At 41.5% G+C, this 17,865-nt stretch overlaps 2 protein-coding genes across 2 annotated transcripts in view; both read left to right on the top strand.

Annotated features, from left to right (window-relative positions):
• The window catches only part of LOC137006071 (NACHT, LRR and PYD domains-containing protein 3-like), a 60,242-nt gene extending 46,063 nt beyond the window's left edge, over positions 1-14,179 (top strand). The window contains exons 8-10 of the mRNA XM_067366493.1: positions 1,105-1,278; positions 1,362-1,408; positions 13,188-14,179. Coding sequence (XP_067222594.1) covers positions 1,105-1,278; positions 1,362-1,408; positions 13,188-13,753 — 787 coding nt within the window. The 3' untranslated portion in view covers positions 13,754-14,179. The remainder of the gene's footprint in view (positions 1-1,104; positions 1,279-1,361; positions 1,409-13,187) is intronic.
• The window catches only part of LOC137005697 (gastrula zinc finger protein XlCGF57.1-like), a 661,382-nt gene that overhangs the window by 400,697 nt on the left and 242,820 nt on the right, over positions 1-17,865 (top strand). The gene's annotated exons all lie outside the window — the stretch shown is intronic.

Genomic DNA, 17,865 nt, shown 5'->3' with positions numbered 1-17,865 from the left:
CTTCACACTTTGGCCCAATTCCATAACAAGCTCCTTCATCTCTTGTAAGAGAGAGTCACAAGGTTCAGTATAACTCTCTGCAATAGATCAGGTACTGCTCTAGATTGGGGTTGAGGAAAGTGAAGGACTGGTACAAGAAGGCTTCAAACTAGGAAGTGTCCTCTCATAATCCTCAAGATAGACTGGAGGCTTGGTCTGTCTTGAAGACTGTCGACAAGATGATACATAGCATTGGATGATTGATTGATCTTGGTCCATTGGAACACTCAGCTTCGGCTCAAAGGACCATGTAAATGACTCTTAGGATACTGCACAACAGGTCACAACTGGCTGCAGCTGTCAAAGTGGGCGGGGCTTCAGCGAATTCAACAGTCTCATAAGGATTTTCAACATGGTCCGCCTGTGTGTATCTGTAGATGATCTGACAGTTTGTGTCTGTAGATGATCTGACAGTTTGTGTCTGTAGATGATCTCACTGTGTGTCTGTAGTTGATCTGACTGTTGTGTGTCTGTAGATTATCTGACTGTGTGTGTCTGTAGATGATCTGACTGTGTGTGTCTGTAGATGATCTGACTGTGTGTGTCTGTAGATGATCTGACTGTTGTGTGTCTGTAGATGATCTGACTGTTGTGTGTCTGTAGATGATCTGACTGTTGTGTGTCTGTAGATGATCTGACTGTGTGTGTCTGTAGATGATCTGACTGTTGTGTGTCTGTAGATGATCTGACTGTTGTGTGTCTGTAGATGATCTGACTGTTGTGTGTCTGTAGATGATCTGACTGTTGTGTGTCTGTAGATGATCTGACTGTTGTGTGTCTGTAGATGATCTGACTGTTGTGTGTCTGTAGATGATCTGACTGTGTGTGTCTGTAGATGATCTGACTGTTGTGTGTCTGTAGATGATCTGACTGTTGTGTGTCTGTAGATGATCTGACTGTTGTGTGTCTGTAGATGATCTGACTGTTGTGTGTCTGTAGATGATCTGACTGTTGTGTGTCTGTAGATGATCTGACTGTTGTGTGTCTGTAGATGATCTGACTGTTGTGTGTCTGTAGATGATCTGACTGTTGTGTGTCTGTAGATGATCTGTTGTGTGTCTGTAGGTTGTCTGGCTGTATGGTGACAGAAGAAGGCTGTGGTTATGTGTCTTCAGCTCTGAGTTCAAACCCCTCACACCTGAGAGAGCTGGATCTGAGCTACAATCACCTAGGACAATCAGGAGTGCAGCTGCTCAAACACAAACTGGAGGATCCAAACTGTAAACTGCAGATACTCAAGTATGTCAAACAGTAATAATGACAAACTGAACGTGTGTGTGAATGATGCAGATCTACATTAATATGTGTTTGTGTGTTTATAGTGTGGATCATGGAGGAGAGGTCATGATGACAGCAGTACTACGAAAGTGTAGGTCTACAAACACACACTCTCTCTCACACTCACACATACACACACACACACACACACTGAGATGGTGTCACATGTGAGTTTGAGGCGTCATCTCTGCCACTCCATCATGGCATCAGGTGTGTCATGAATCCTGGAGAGTCTGTGTAAGATGTGCTGTTGGAGGTGGCTGAATGTGTGGGACATGAGAATATTGTTTCTGTGTCCTGAATGAACAAAGCAGTGGTGGTTTTTCTCAAGGATGAACAACTAGATGAACAATTAGTGACAAGTATTTGAAACGTGAAATCAAAACTGAAGTGCAAGCGAAACCACATGAAGATCAAGTGATTAATACTGAGAATGTAAGAAATGATGAGAAGATTTCTACTGAGAGTTCTACTGAGAGGAAAGACACATAGTTGACTTTTGAGAATGAGCGAATGGTTGAAGGTAGGGCTGTAACGGTTCCTCAATTAAATTCACGTCTTATACTCCATCTTTGCATATGCTTTGAGTTTGGATTGCTTTTAACGTTCATCTGGAAACGCAGTGTGCAACATTTAATCAGATTTGTAAGGTAAGCCATCTATAATCCTTAACAAAAGCAGGAGAATACATTATACAGCATGTTTCTACTTGGTTAACTGCTCGTCATGATTTCAGAATAAAAGTTTAAGCCCTTGTTTAAGTCCACATGTTCTTGTTCAAGAAATTACAGTGGTTGTAGTTTCTGTCGTAAGACAATATTAAACAAGGATTAGATTGCGCTGTGTACAGTGTAAAAACAATCGTCAGGTGGCTGGCGCCCTCTGCAGGCATTTGTTATAATACATAAAGAACATTAGTTGTACAATTCAAAACATTATGTATTTTGACAGTTTTGGCCACAGGCTCCCCCCACCAAGTGGAGTTAGGGCACAGTTGCATAGCAACGGCCCGTTCCACAGGGGGTATGCGCGTATATCCTTTCGCCGCTCCGCCATCAAGGGTGGTGAGGGAGGAGGACCCACTGACTCGGTTTCTGGCAGTAAAAGGTGCCGTCCACAAGCTAGTGAGTTCTTCATGCACCTCTGGGAAGAAAGGCACTGGGGTGGGGGGCTGAGAACCAGCCCTGGCCAATTTTTGAAATAACACCATTCTAAACAAAATTTATTTCAAATTTAATTCAAGCACTTTCAAGGACCTATATTTCACGAGTTCACATATACATATGATTAGATAGAGAGAGTAATGCGTATTTGGCGTGCTGTCCAGGGGGAGGGCTCCGAGCTCGGAATTTTGGCCCGAACCCAGAGTACTCCCCCCGGATGTGGTTATGAGAGATGGAATTTAGAAGTGAGGAGATGGGGTGGTGGAGGGATGCTGATAAACTGTCAATCGAACGGAGGTAAGTCTGCAGTATATATACCTCCATTGGTTGATTAGCTGAATGCTTTCCACCTGTGATAATTAGTCTAATAATCTGCACCTGCTCCTCCCGAATTTTGTTAATAAAACATCATTTCACGAGTTCACATATACATATGATTAGATAGAGAGAGTAATGCGTATTTGGCGTGCTGTCCCGGGGGAGGGCTCCGAGCTCGGAATTTTGGCCCGAACCCAGAGTACTCCCCCCCAAAAGCAAGAGAGCAAAAGGACAGCCGCCAGACTAAAGACCCCAAAAGACGCAGAGAATTGGCGGACTGGCATTTCAAGAAGCCTGGTCGTTTGACCAGTAGGGCCCGTGTTGCCACTGACGGGAGCGTATCACTGTACCGGGCGGACGGGCCCTACTAGCCTGACAAACGATGAGTAGCTGAAATTTGAAACGACCGATCGGGAGGGCTCTCGCAACATCTGATAGGAGACCAAGGCTCCAGAAGACCGATGCTTGTTGTATCAGATGTGTAAAGCCCTACCGGCCGGTAAATGAGGAGCAGTATGATTTAAACCGTCCAACCAGGGGGGTCCGTGTTGCCTCTGGTTACGTCCGACGGGAGACCAAGGCTCACGGCGTCGAATGGGTGAGCCCTACCGACCGAAGTTTCGGACTGACCGACCAATCGAAAAATGTTGGTCGATAGTGTGGTGGATGGAATGGAATGCCCAGCCAGGAGAGCTCTTGCAGCGTCTGATGGGAGACCAAGGCTCCAGGAGACCAATGCTCATGGCATGGCTTCGCTAGCAAACAGGCGGAAAATAAAGTGCAGAGGTTCGATCGGGAGGCTCTCGCGGCATCCGACGGGAGACCAATGCTCAGGGCCTCGGACAGGTAAGCCTCGCTGGACAAGGAGAGAATGAGCACTGACCGGGAGGCTCTCGTGGCGTCCAATGGGAGACCAAGGCTCCAGGAGACCAATGCTCATAACATCGGACGGGTAAGCCTCGCTAACAGACAGGCAGAAGTTAAGCATTGTAGATCGACCGGGAGGCTCTCGCTGCGTCCGAAGGGAGACCAAGGCTCCAGGAGACCAATGCTCGTGGTGACCGATGGGTAAGCCTCGCCGGACGAAGAAGGATATCGACAAGGAAGCTGATCGGGAGGGCTCTCACTGCGTCAGACAGGAGATCAAGACTCACTGTGTCAGACGGGTAAGCCTTGCCCGTCAGAGAAAGGATAAAAGGATAAAAGCTGACTGGGAGGGCTCTTGCTGCGACCGATGGGAAATCAATACTCACAGCATCAGACGGGTAAGCCTCGCCAGACAGAGGAAGGGAAGAGTTGGAAACTTAGCAGGAGGGCTCTTGCAGCATCCGATGTGTAAAGCATTTTTTTCTCCCCTCTATTAAGGTTATCAACCGATAAGGGTTTGGTGGGCTTTTCTGATATGGAAACGGTTGGTCCTGATGTAGCTATGGAAAGCATCTGAGGACCATCTTCCTAGAGCTTGGATTTGCTGCTGGGAGAGGCCTTTTTGGACTGCTGATGTTGCTGCCCCAATGCGGAATGAATGACTGGAAAAATTGTGTGCTGAGATGCCGGATTGCTGGAGAACTGATTTGAGGTGTTTTTGAAACCAGATGCGTGTAGCAGGTTTGTTGGAAGCATCGATGAAAAGAGGGGAGGAGAGGAGATTTAGCCTGGGCATTTCTGATCTTCAGATATGCTAAGACGGTTTGGTATGGTTGGATTGGAGATGAGAGGTTGAAAATGTATATATAATGGCCTTTTTTAGCTTGGTCCGTTTTGCTTTGCTTAATCAAGTAGGAGATTGTTTCGCTGTCAATTACTGAAAGGTCTGAAATGGTGGGGTGGACTTTCGGATCGAACTTTGAGGTGATTGCAATTTCAGAGCATCTGAGAAAGCCAAAAAAGGCGAGAATGAACATGCCGTCGAGGATGCGGGCGGTATTAACCCTCTGGCGTCTGAGGCTGATTTGGGGCCTGGAGAAGTTTTGACATGCCCTGACATTTGTGCTTTTTTCAGTTGTTCATAAACATATTAATGACACAAGTGTCATTACACTGTATTCAGCACAAACTAGGCTACCATAATATGTGAGGAACATGTATGTACATGTTTGTGTTTTTGAAGGAATAACATTTATGCGTGGTTATTGAAAAAACAAAAAACTTAAGTCACTGAAATAAGGCCAATAAAAGTATATTAAATGTGTGTTTACAATACTTTAGGTATTGGAGGTTGTAGAGTAGAGTTTTTGCTTCAAAATTATGTAAAAAATTATGCTGACTACTCTTTCATTTATAACAATATATTGATTTAGTTTTTGTATGACACTTTTTGCCAAGAAACACAGTATGCGTGGAGGCGTGAATCACCATGAATAATGGGGCATTCTCACCTGAGAAGACAAAAGAATCGCATAGTAATGACCTGAAATGACTTGCATATTAATGAGTCAGGTAGGCTGTGAAAAAAAAACTTCTGTGATGTCTCAAGCTCATCATGGTGAAACATACAGAAAAATATTATTACAATATAAAATAATGGTTTTATATTATACTTTAAAATATAATGCATTTATGTGATGCAAAGAGTCTGAATATAGGCTTTTAGTTTAAAAGCATGCACATTTGGAGAAATATTGGATTCTCATATGTTTGTCAATTTTCTATACAGAGAAGTTATATTTATTTAATATTCATTGTAATCACTATGAGCGCTGGTGTTTTCAATTCATACTGCAGCCGGAGGGCGCTCTCTGTGCATTTTTAGTCCACAAATTCATCTAAAGAAGAAGAGGCTATTCCATGAATGGTGTTTTTCAATTCATACTGCAGCCGGAGGGCGCTAAAGAAACAAAAACTCATCTAAAATTCATCTATAGAAGAAAAGAAAACAGGAACTAACTGCATGTCTTCCAGAGGTCGCTAACCATGGCTTTTACATCCAGATAAACACTTTTCAAGACAATAAATACACGAATAGCGCTGGCTCCGTGGGCGTGGCCGCATTAGTGGGTAATGAGCTGAATCACAGACTTCTGACATGGCTCTCTTTTCATACAGATTACATAAACACAGAAGGTTTGTTTTCGATTTGACTTACACGATTAAAAACCTGACATTTTAACGTTTCTTTAGACATACGTGTAATTTTTTTTGTCAGTAGTATTCACTAAGTTTCAGTTCATTTTCTGAGAACTATCAGATTGGACTTCGTTCAGAGGGAGACAAGAGATCACGCATCATGTTAGTTTTCTTTATTTTACAAAAAGCACAACATTTTGTTTTTACTCTGAGTGTATACAAATAAAAGGAGATATTCTATAGTTTCAATTGATGTATTACTTATGTCTCTATGACAAAAAATGACAGAGTATTTTAAGTCTGTTTTGCTGCAATGTGAAAAAAACCCTTCAAACCGCACCGGCGCGTTTTCAGACCTCAGGGAGTTAAGGGGCTGATAACTTGTGCGAAGGGTATGGATACATTTGGTGAGGATGTCCAGCATTATAGGTTGTCTGGAATCAGGGCGGGAGGGCTGGGATCGTTGGATCCCTTTGATTAGGAGAGAGGTTTGAGAGTTATTTATTTCTGCGGAGGGGGCGGCATAAATCAGTTTATGGAAAAATTGGACGCCGCTCAGATAGCCTTTGATGGACCCGACTTGGAGGCCCTTAACGCTGTTGAGATAGGAGATGAATGAGGCTATTGAAAGGAGAGAAAAATCAGGGAACTGCAAGTTATATGTGCAATGGAAAGCTTTGAAACATCTCCATGCTGTTACGTAGGATTGGATGGTTCTGGGGGAAACAGCCTGCAGGATGGCGTCGAGCGATGCATCGAGAAAGGGTTTTAATGGGTGGTTTACGGGAATATCAGATCTGAATAAGGAGGTACGGGAGTTGGGAATTGGTCTGCTTCTGGAGCCAGCATCCTGAATTTCTGAAAAAGAAAACGAGACAGAGAGTCAGCAATCTCGTTTTGAGACCCAGGAACGTGTTTAGCACTTATGATAAATTGGTCACATGCTGAAATCCAAGTCAGACATCTCAGCATGGATATCAGAGCAGGTGAATGGGAACGGCCTTTATTAATGCACTGGACCGTTGACTCGTTGTCGCAGTGCACCAATATGCTACTAGCAGACCATTCTTTCCCCCACAGAAAAGCTGCGACTACGAGAGGGTAAAGCTCGAATAGAGCTGAAGACTGTGAAAAGTCTTGTAGCTGCGGTGGCCATGGTGATGCGAACCAGCGACCTTGATAAAATCCCCTGAAACCAATTGATGGGGCTGCGTCTGTGAACAGTTGGATATCGACGGGGGAAGAAACGAGACTGTTATAGAAAAAGGTTAGGCCGTTCCACTGATTTAAAAATGATATCCATAACCGGAGTTCGCCGCGGCATGCCTGAGCCACGGAAATGAGGTCCTCTAGCGCGTGAACCGAAGACGCAAGTGAGAGGAGATGCAAAATGAAAGAGCGGCCCTGTGGAATGATGCGCATTGCGAAATTTAAGTGTCCGAGAAGGGATAGGAGTTCGCGTTTGGAGCAATTGGAGTCATGCAGGAGGGTTGACGAGACGAGGATTATTCTATCGATTTTTTCTTTTGGCAAGGAAGCCTGGAATTTCTCAGAATCTAAATTAATGCCAAGGAACTCGATGGATGTGGCGGGACCCATGGTTTTTTCCTGGGCGATAGGGATTCCGAGCTGGAGCGGATGGAATGGCGTTGGGTGGCGAAATGACTAGAAAATCATCTAGCAAGTGAATGAGGGGAGGAATCGCGTAATTGTTGGACAAAATCCAGCAAACGGCTTCTGAAAGCATATCAAAAATCTTGGGGCTGCTTTTGCAACCGAATGTTAAACGAACGGCAAAGTAGAATTTCCCGTGCCAGCGTACCCCGAACAGGTGCCAAAAATCAGGGTTAATAGGCATCACTTTGAAAGCAGAGGTGATTTTCGATTTTTGCAAGCCAAGAGCCTCGACCTGCGATTTTAATCATCTCGATTGCTTGATCTATGTCATGGTATTTTAGAGAGAATTCGTCGAGAGGGATCAAGCTATTGATGCTTGGTAACGAGGAATTGTGCGGGGCTGATATATTGTGCGAGTTCGATTATAAGACGCTTTTTACTGGAGAATTTCCTCGTAGCCACTCCAATGGGGCTGATTCGAAATATTTCGAAAGCGGGGTTGTCGAACGGGCCGATCATGAAACCTGACTCGACTTCTTTTTTGATCAGATCATTTACTACTTCTGGTTCTGCGAGTGCGGATTGAAGATTATTACAAATGATAGATTGAGTGAGCGGGCATTCCACGCCGGGTTTAAAGCCGTGTTCGAGACCAGACAGCAGATAATTAGTAAATTCGGCATCCGGGTGGTGAGCCAATTCAATAGACGAGAAATGTTCACAGGAGTCGATAAATAATTTTTCTGTTTTTTATTAAGTGATTTAGACACCGGACATACGTGACGGGCATGAGCGCCGCCGCAAAAGTTGCAGATATGTAAATATCTGCAGCGCTGTCTGAAGCAGCCCGCAGTGTTGAAACTGTTACAGGGCTGCCTGCTGTCTGTGAGAGGATGGGCTCTTCTCACATCTTCGTTAGCGAAGGTTGCTTGTCTTGGCACATAGCTGGTGGATTTGACTTGGGTTGAATCCGGGCAGGGGGGGATGGAAGGGTTAATCTGTTGGCACGTCATGGTAGAATGTGCCACTGACCTGCATATGGCACACGAAATGTTTCTGCAGCCTAGAAACACCCTGCTGTGGAGATCGGCATCAAGTGCACCCCAGTAAGGGCACTGATTCCACTGGGCGACTCGCACAGCACATTTAGCAGAAAACGTGCGTTTGTGGTAGGTGTAGAAGTGCCCGCCTCCATAGGACAGTGCCAGCTCAGCTATGATTGCCAGATAATCATTTAGTTTGCGCCGCCTATGGGGGAAAGCTGAAAAGATTATTTCAGTAAAACGGGAAAAAGCAATAGAAAACTCAGAAAAAGAAAGCAGACGAGATGAATGTGGATTTGAGTTTTATAGGGTGACTGAGAAATCGCCGCAGTCTATTTGACGGTTAGAATCTGGAGCCAGTATTAGAGAGAGAAGAGATGATAAATCTACGCCCGCACCTGCCAGGATCTGCGCTCAGATGTTTTGAGCCACTGGGGGGGGGGCTCCGAGGCGACCGCATTCGGTGGGACGGGCATCGCTGATGCTGTGAAGAGAGAGTATGGTGATTTGTTTTGCAGGAGTGGATTACAAGAAGCAGTGGCTGCGGCTGTGTTTGTCAACAGCGGTGGCCTCATGCTTAGATCAGCCTCTGGAGCTTGAAAAGGAAGACTTAATGGAGCATGGAGGTGAGCTCTAAAATCTTGAGCTGAAGGCGTAGGCGCCCTCGCTTGCGCTTCCTGCCACTGAGAAGGGGCAGGGTTAGAGACGTTCGGAGGGAACTGGTGAAAGCCCTGAGCTGTGCTGGTGTCTGCGAAGGGAGCTGGAGGCCACTGATAATAGGGAGGGTTGTGGACGGCAAGGAAAGGCTGAGAGGCTGAGGGGAGGCCTGTTGGCCCGGCCGCATACGGTGTTGTGGCGAGAGGAGCCGAGTAGAAATGCTGGGCTTCAGCGAGAGGCGGACTAGGTCTTACGGCGGAGGCATATGGGGCGCGGCCCAGGCTCGCCGAAGGCCTGTTGTTGCGGCCCGATGACTGAGTCGAGCCAGAACTTGTGCGGGAGGATGGAGGAGTTGAGCGAGGCGAATGTTGGGCTTTGCGGGCTTTGCTCTGCCTGTTGGCCGTCTTGGGAGCTGGAGTGGACTTCGGAGAGAGGTAGGCTGACTGTAGATTGACATATAGATTGAACAGTTCTGCTTTGTTCAGTTTCCGCGAGAACTGTACATCTGAATTTGCCAGCGCTTGCCTCAATCCTACTACTGTCCACTTGCCAATAGGTGGAATTGTTGGGACGGCTGAATGATAGGAAGACGCCGGGGAGGTATATTGAGGTCTTGCCGGTGGAGGCGAGGGCTGAACTCGCCGTCTAGGCGAGTGTGTAGCTGCACGGGCAGGCGGTCGGCCGCGCCTGGAAGCCTGGGGCTCGGGTGCAGTGTCATGTGGAGGAGAAGTTGTCGAGGGGCCGGCAGGTGGAGGCGCAGGATCCTCCGGAAAGCTAGCTTCGTCGTTAGATGGAGAGATGTTGACTTGTGACATAATAGCAGAAGGGCGAACCGAAATGCTGATAAACTGTCAATCGAACGGAGGTAAGTCTGCAGTATATATACCTCCAATGGTTGATTAGCTGAATGCTTTTCACCTGTGATAATTAGTCTAATAATCTGCACCTGCTCCTCCCGAATTTTGTTAATAAAACATCATTTGTTTTCAAGTACTTTCCATATGCAAATATTGGGGTCATACATATTAATGTTCCAGACTGTTACGTAACAGTCGGTGTTATGTTGAGATTCGCCTGTTTTCTGGAGGTCTTTTAAACAAATGAGATTTATATAAGAAGGAGGAAGCAATGGAGTTTGAGACTCAATGTATGTCTTTTCCATGTACAGAACTCTTGTTATTCAACTATGCCGAGGTAAATTCAATTTTTGATTCTAGGGCACCTTTAAATTTCTGAAACCTCGACTTACTCCAGTAATCATTAGAATAATCAAACTATTACTTGATTACCAAAATAATGGTTAGCTACAGCCCTAGTTGAAGGAGATGCTGAAGTGCAGATCTCTGAAATAAATGATGTTGTGGGGATGGAAGGCCAGAGAAGCAGGGATTGTGTAGTGACAGAATCTGGAAGCACTGAAGATCAGAATAGAGTCAGGAAGGTAAATTCATGTCGACCTAGAGAAAAACTACTAAAGTTAGGTGAGGATGAAATGAATGAGGCTGAGGATGAGGATGAGGATGATGATGATCTGATGTTTCAGATCTGTCAGATGTTTCCCAGGTTGTGATCAGGTTTACTCTTTAGATGAGACTTTAGGAAAGGTTCCTGATGTGAGGAATTTCTTTTTAGATGTAAAGAGATTTTAATTTTTAGTTCTACATTGTCAAAGGAGGGTAGGAGAAGATAAATCGAGTATGTGAAATAGGTTTAGATTAAAAACACACAGTAGTTTGACTATATTACTGGGCCCAACTCATAGACTTTAATTGTTTTTCTATCAGGTTAATGATATATTTTATGCCCCAATCAAACATCACAGAAAAACACTAGATTTACAGAGAAACAAACATTCATTATTTTTAATCATGTCAAAGAATTAATTGCCCTGTCGCCGAATACGTTCCCCTCCAGTGTAGTTCTTATAGTAATATGACCCGTTTCACTCTGTCTCTGTCACAGTTCCCTTCCGTGTTTGGACTCAATCTCCCATCATCCACCTTGGCTCACTGTGCACCCTGTCACATGACTTCAATCACACACAGCTGCATCTGATAAGCACTCGTCACCAACAGTATACAGGAGTCTCACTCAGTCACACTCATTGTCCGGTCTCGTTAACACGTTACCTGTATGCTCTCCTCAAGGATCTCATTCCTATGCCTTATGTGATCATCCCTATGTCAGCAGGGCACGTATGTAGCGGTTTGGAATGCACTTGGCAAAGGGAGCAGCATAATTTCCTCATTATCTTCAGTTGGGATGTTCCCGTGAAAACGCAGCACAGTGTCTGTCAGCAGATGGTGCTCCCTCGGCTCCCACAGGAGTTCAGTTTCTTTGGAAAATTTTCTCCACTGACGCGGCAGTGATGTTCCTTCACTCCTCAGCTCCTGCAGGAGCTCCATTTCTCCCTATAACCCTGACTTCACTGTCACAGCAGCATTACCTCTCATGCTTTGCATGTTAGCATGTTAGTTGCAACATTTTGGGGAAGTACTCTGGGTTCAGGCCAAATACCGAAGCCCTCTCCTCGGACAGCACGCCAAATATGCATACTATTTCTAACTAATCATCACATTAATTAAAATTAAATATTCAACATTGTTAGATTTCTTTAAGGCACGTGCCACGCATTCATTCATTCATTTATTAGTTCATTCATTCAACTATTTTAAAAGACTGGAATAAGAGCACAAATACACACGCAATCCTTTTTATCAGTCAAATTCAATTAAAAATGTAAACTGAACAGGTATGAAATATGATCAGTAAGAGAAGTAAAGCTAATGAGAAGATGAGCACTGGACTGCTGCAGGTTAGTGGGGAAATTTATTTATTTATTATTCAGAATGCACAGATGGAAAGAAAAAATATTTATAGGAACATTTCAGCAGGTTCAAAATAATTTGTGTAAACACAGAGAACATGATTCATTGCTTTAATGCATTGACAGCCATAAAACGCAATGATAATCTGCATTCTCATGTATGTAGGTGCACTGAACGTTGTTACTGGAGTTGTAATAAGTAGAATGCAGAAGTTGTGCAAGTAGTCCATTGTTTTTATGCTGAGATAATCATTGTTCTCTTCCCACTACTAAACATAACCCTCACAGAAAACGATTGCTATTTTTTTTTAAATTTCAATAAAAATTTTAACTTAAAGGATTAGTTCATTTTCAAATGAAAATTACCCAAAGCTTTACTCACCCTCAATCCATCCTAGGTGTATATGACTTTCTTCGTTCTGACTAACACAATCATAGAAATATTAATAAATAATGGCAGTATGCGTTACCAAACGAGTATAAGCTGAAGAAAGTGCTTCCATCCACATCCATCCATCATAAAAATATTTGATACGGCTCCAGAGGATTAATGAAGGCCTTCTGAAGCGAAGCGATGCAACTGTGTAATAAAAAAAAAAAAAAAAAAAGCCAGATCGCCTTCCGTATTCTTCAAAAAGCTTAGGCTTACGCCTTTCCTGCTCAACTTTCCCTATTCAACTTCCATTTTCCATTTTTTTCATAATTTGAATGTGGAAAGAGGTCTGGTGGAAGCTAGATATTTTACTTCTTAACTTGTCAAATATGTTTTTTTTTTTGGTTTTGTTTTTTTACACAATTGCAGGCCTTCGCTTCAGAAGGCCTTTATTAATCCTCCAGAGCCGTATCAAATATGTTTATGATGGATGGATGTGGATGGCACATTTTCTTCAGCTCATACTCATTTGGTAACGCATTCTTTCATTATAAAGCTCGGATGTGTCAGGATATTTATTAATATTTCTACTATTGTGTTAGTCAGAAAGAAGAAAGTCATATACACCCAGGATGGATTGAGGGTGAGTAAAACTTTGGATAATTTTCATTTGAAAATGAACTAATCCTTTAAATTCTAATGCTAATTTAATAATACACAATTGTGTTCTTGTAAACCATATGTACCAGTTAATTTTTTTGTGATTGTTATTGTGTTATAAATGTGTTCTCTCTTCTTGTGTTCAGATGCCTGTGATCTCACACTGGATCCAAACACAGCACACACTCAACTCATTCTGTCTGAGGAGAACAGAAAGGTTGTACATGTGAAAGAGAAACAGTCATATCCTGATCATCAAGATCGATTTAGAAATAATCCTCAGGTTCTGTGTCGAGAGAGTCTGTCTGGACGCTGTTACTGGGAGGCTGAATGGAGTGGAACTGCGGCTATATCAGTATCATATAAAGGAATCAGCAGGAAAGGAGGAAGGGATTGTGTGTTTGGGTCCAGTGAATACACCTGGTGTCTGATTTGCTCTGATAACAAATTCACTATCCGTTACAATAAATACACTGACATACGTGTCCCTTCAGGCTCCTCTAATAGAGTAGGAGTGTATGTGGATGTGTCGGCCGGCACTCTGTCCTTCTACAGTGTCTCTGATGCACACACACTCACACACTTACACACAGTCACCTCCAAATTCACTGAGCCTCTCTGTGCTGGATTTGGGTTTATGTCTTGTCTTTTGGATTCCTCAACATGTCATAGTCATATTAGATTAGTTTCTCCACAATTATATAATTGTTAAGTTGATGACTTGCAGTTCTTCTACTAGATTCCACTAGATACCTTTTATAGCCCTATACATAAATATATGCAAGGATGTGTATTCCCTTGTTTCTGAGAATAGAGTTTTCAGACATAATTACTTATTTTTATTAGTTTTTGTGTGTGCTCTGGTGTCAAATCAGTGTTGCAGTCCTTTTGCTATCAAGTAGTGATTTTTTTTTTTCCTTTTGTTTCTCGGTATTAAACGTTTTCCTGGGGTTAAAAGGTTTTGTATTTTTCTTATATTACCTATTTTTAAGTTATGCGAGATCTATGTAGAAGGTGCCACTTTTTCTTTTGTAATATGTTTATCCCTGTTTTTGATTAGCCAGGGTGTGGAGGGAACCTTATGTTATTTCTTTTCTTTTACTTACATTGGTCATTTAGTTCTCCTTCCAATAGTTTACTAACCCTTTTGTTTTTTGTTTGTTTGCTTCCCTTTTCTTTTCTTTGCTTAACTCAAATAAATAAATTTAATTTGCATCATCAAGTGGTTGACTCACATTTCTTTGGCAGAGGACTGAAGGAAATCCTCCATGTTTACGTTTCACCTTTTTGGTTTCATTTAAGTCTGTTACCATCTAAAATGATCTATGAATCAGGCCCAAAATATATTCTGGGACCATCTCATGGACAGCTTTAAAAACATACAGTAGCACCTTGTATTGAATCCGGAAGCCAATTTAACTGGAAGCTTTTCCAAAACTGGAGTAATATGCTTCCTTTTCTTTGTTGTTAGTAAGAAGCCTCGCAGCTGTGTTCTGGACCAATTGCAATTTTGAAATAAGAGTTTGGCTTACTCCCAAATGAAGTGCTTTACTGTAGTCCAAACGGGAGGAGATAAATGCATGTATCACTATCTCAAGGTGTTTGAAAGGAACTGTATTGCACCAGTTACTACTACTGTGTCAACCGTCTCAGATAGTCGATTACCACATCTGATGTCCAATGGCCACGAGAGAAATGAAGAGGAGGCAGTTTTACTAAATTGTACTAATTTACTCTTTAAAGGGTTAGTTCACCCAAAAATGAAAATGATGTCATTAATGACTCACCCTCATGTCATTCCAAACCCGTAAGACCTCGGTTCATCTTCTGAACACAGTTTAAGATATTTTAGATTTAGTCCGAGAGCTTTCTGTCCCTCCACATTGAAAGTGTTTGTACGGTACACTGTCCATGTCCAGAAAGGTAATAAAAACATCATCAAAGTAGTCCATGTGACATCAGTGGGTTAGTTGGAATTTGTTGAAGCATTGAAAATACATTTTGGTCCAAAAATAACAAAAACTACGACTTTATTCAGCATTGTCTTCTCTTCCGGGTCTGTTGTCAATCCGCGTTCACGACTCCACAGCTTGTGACAGCGGTTGCTGCTGTGTAGGAGCTTCTTCCATCACTCTTAGTTCTTCGTCCGTGTATTCGGTTTCAAATAAATATGGCTGAGCAAAAAAATGCAAGTCTCCCTTTGTGTCGAAATCATGTTTGCGAAGGTTGTTTTGTTTACAGCGTGCGTCTCCCTCAGACTGTAAACGAAGCTCGGGCCCATACGTCAGCAGCATCACTGCGGAGTCGTGAACGTGGATTGACAACAGACACGGAAGAGAAGACAATGTTGAATAAAGTCATAGTTCTTGTTATTTTTGGACCAAAATGTATTTTCGATGCGTCAACAAATTCTAACTAACCCTCTGACAGGGCTGGGGAGTAACGAAATACATGTAACGACGTTACGTATTTAAAATACAAAATTTGAGTAACTGTATTTCGTTACAGTTACATTTTAAATAGATGGTAATCAAATTACAGTTACATTCAAGAAGTATTTTAGATTACCAAAGTGATTACTTTGAATTTTAATGTCATTTATTTCATAAATAGGCTATTAAGCTGTTTGAGGACTTTTAACCAACGAGCCAATAGAGTACCTCAGGGATGACATGTTTTTGTAGGCCAACCCGGAAGTTAGCAGAATAATAATGATAATGCAAAAAATAAGGAGATTGTGTTTTTTATTTTAATAAGTTTATTTTAAAGTGTGATTGATTGATGATAATTCAATTGCGGAACCATGTATTTGCTATAAGAATGAAAATATCTGAAAAACCGTTATAAACAAGTAATGATGCAATCCTTTAAATCTTAATTCTTGAGTGTAGCAGAATTTAATGGATGTAAAATTATTATGTCGCATATGACACATTTTATTTAATTTGACAGACAAAAACAGTAACACCAGTGACAAAATGAATCACCAGTGACGTATACATAAGACCAATGATCCTTATTTTTTTCAACTAGAATTACGTAGATTGGACTAGAATTTTTACATTTGGTGTACAATAAAAGACTATCATTGACACTTAGTGAAAGCAGTCAGTAAAAGACCATAAACAGCATTTTAAAACTGTCTGTAAAATACGCTGTCTGTAAAGTCGCTGCACTGAATTTAGCCATAACCCCTTAATTTAGCCATATCTGACCAAAGGAGGATTAACAATGAGAAAGAAAAGTTATAATCATGTAATCTTAGTGCTATTTTATGAAAATAACTTAATGAATAGCTTTAAATAAAGTTTATCTATAAACATGTAACACCAGTGACATTTTTCATGAAAAATGCATTTTACACAATGGCTGTTGTTAATCATGATATATTCACTAAATTAAGTAATTTAATCCATTTGTATTCTGTTTTTTTTTTAAATTCCCTAACAATAAAGTGACTTCAACTAAAAGCTTCATATGAAATTATGATTTTCTAATTAAAATTTCTAATAACTGAAAAGAGATAGTGGACTTTCCATGTGCCTTTCTTCATTGATCTTCAGGAAATAGGAAGAAGGAAGTCAAGTGATGTCATCAGTGTGATTTTTTTCATTTCAAAATAAGAGATTTTTGTTAAAGGTAACACCAGTGACACAACACCAGGTGACCACTACATTCATTATATATTTTAACACCAGTCATTTAAAAAAAAAAAATTGAACAAGATCGCAAAGCTACGCGCATAGGATTGTGGGTGACTTGAGAGCGCGAAGGCTACACATATGCATCCTTTCCTGTATATGGGATATTTTTCGAACAAAGGACTCAGTCCAAATTCCAAGGATCCTCGACATTGGAACAGTCCTTCGACGGATGTCGATGACCTAGCATCCTTGAAATTCTGGCTTCCGAGGATCCTTCCTTGACATTGAGAAACGCCTGGAGTCTTGCTGCTTGACGTTTCCCCATTTCCATGGTAACTCAGATCCGCTCCAGTGTTTGAAAGGGATTGGAACGTTCAACGCTTACGCGCATTAAAACATGCCTTAGTCACGCAGTATTTACAAACATAAACATCTAGAATTATAACATTACATAAATAAATACATAATTTAAAATTATTAATTATTAAATCATGAATTTAAAATGCATTTTGTAGTTCTATCGACCCGTTCGTGCAAAATGAGACAGAGAAAACTTTATTTTTATATATTTGGTATATTTTTTTATACCAAAACTTTACTTTTGTTATACATAAAGCCAGTCTTTCGTGCTTTTCAGATTCTCTTTAACTGTAAAAAAAAAAAAAAAAGTATATATTAGATTTTTTTTTCATGTCCACTACAAATGGCACCAGGATTGAAGCAAAAAAAAAAAAAAAATCATATTTTAACCATACAGTATTATGAGTTAGAGTTCAAACACATTTTGAATATAATGCATGAAAAAATTGAGCAATGGCAATCAGAATGAAAAAATGTAAGATAGGATGGAGTCTCAAAAAAACATTTTGATTCTTTTTGTTGGTTGAGTGGGTGAACTGAAGTATATGTGTATAAAACAGTGGTTTCGTTATCCTAAAGATTCTTCTCATGTGTTTTTTACCTACCGTGCTATACTATTTAAACAATCTTCGGTATGCTTTCATTTAATTTTAAAATGGATGGCGTCCGAGTTTCCAAAATCACAGAAACTTCGAGAACTGCTCATTTTAATATCAGTATCACAATAAGAGCCTGCTAGATTTCGCTGCTCATTTATGTGGGTTTATTATAAATAGCCACTTTTATGAACTTGTTTAGTTTACTTAAAAGTGCTAAAGAG

The sequence above is a fragment of the Chanodichthys erythropterus genome, chromosome 3 (assembly GCF_024489055.1).
Source record: "Chanodichthys erythropterus isolate Z2021 chromosome 3, ASM2448905v1, whole genome shotgun sequence".
Taxonomy (NCBI): domain Eukaryota; kingdom Metazoa; phylum Chordata; class Actinopteri; order Cypriniformes; family Xenocyprididae; genus Chanodichthys; species Chanodichthys erythropterus.
The sequence above is the reverse complement of the archived record's forward strand: the minus strand, read 5'-3'. Positions and strand labels throughout refer to the sequence as shown.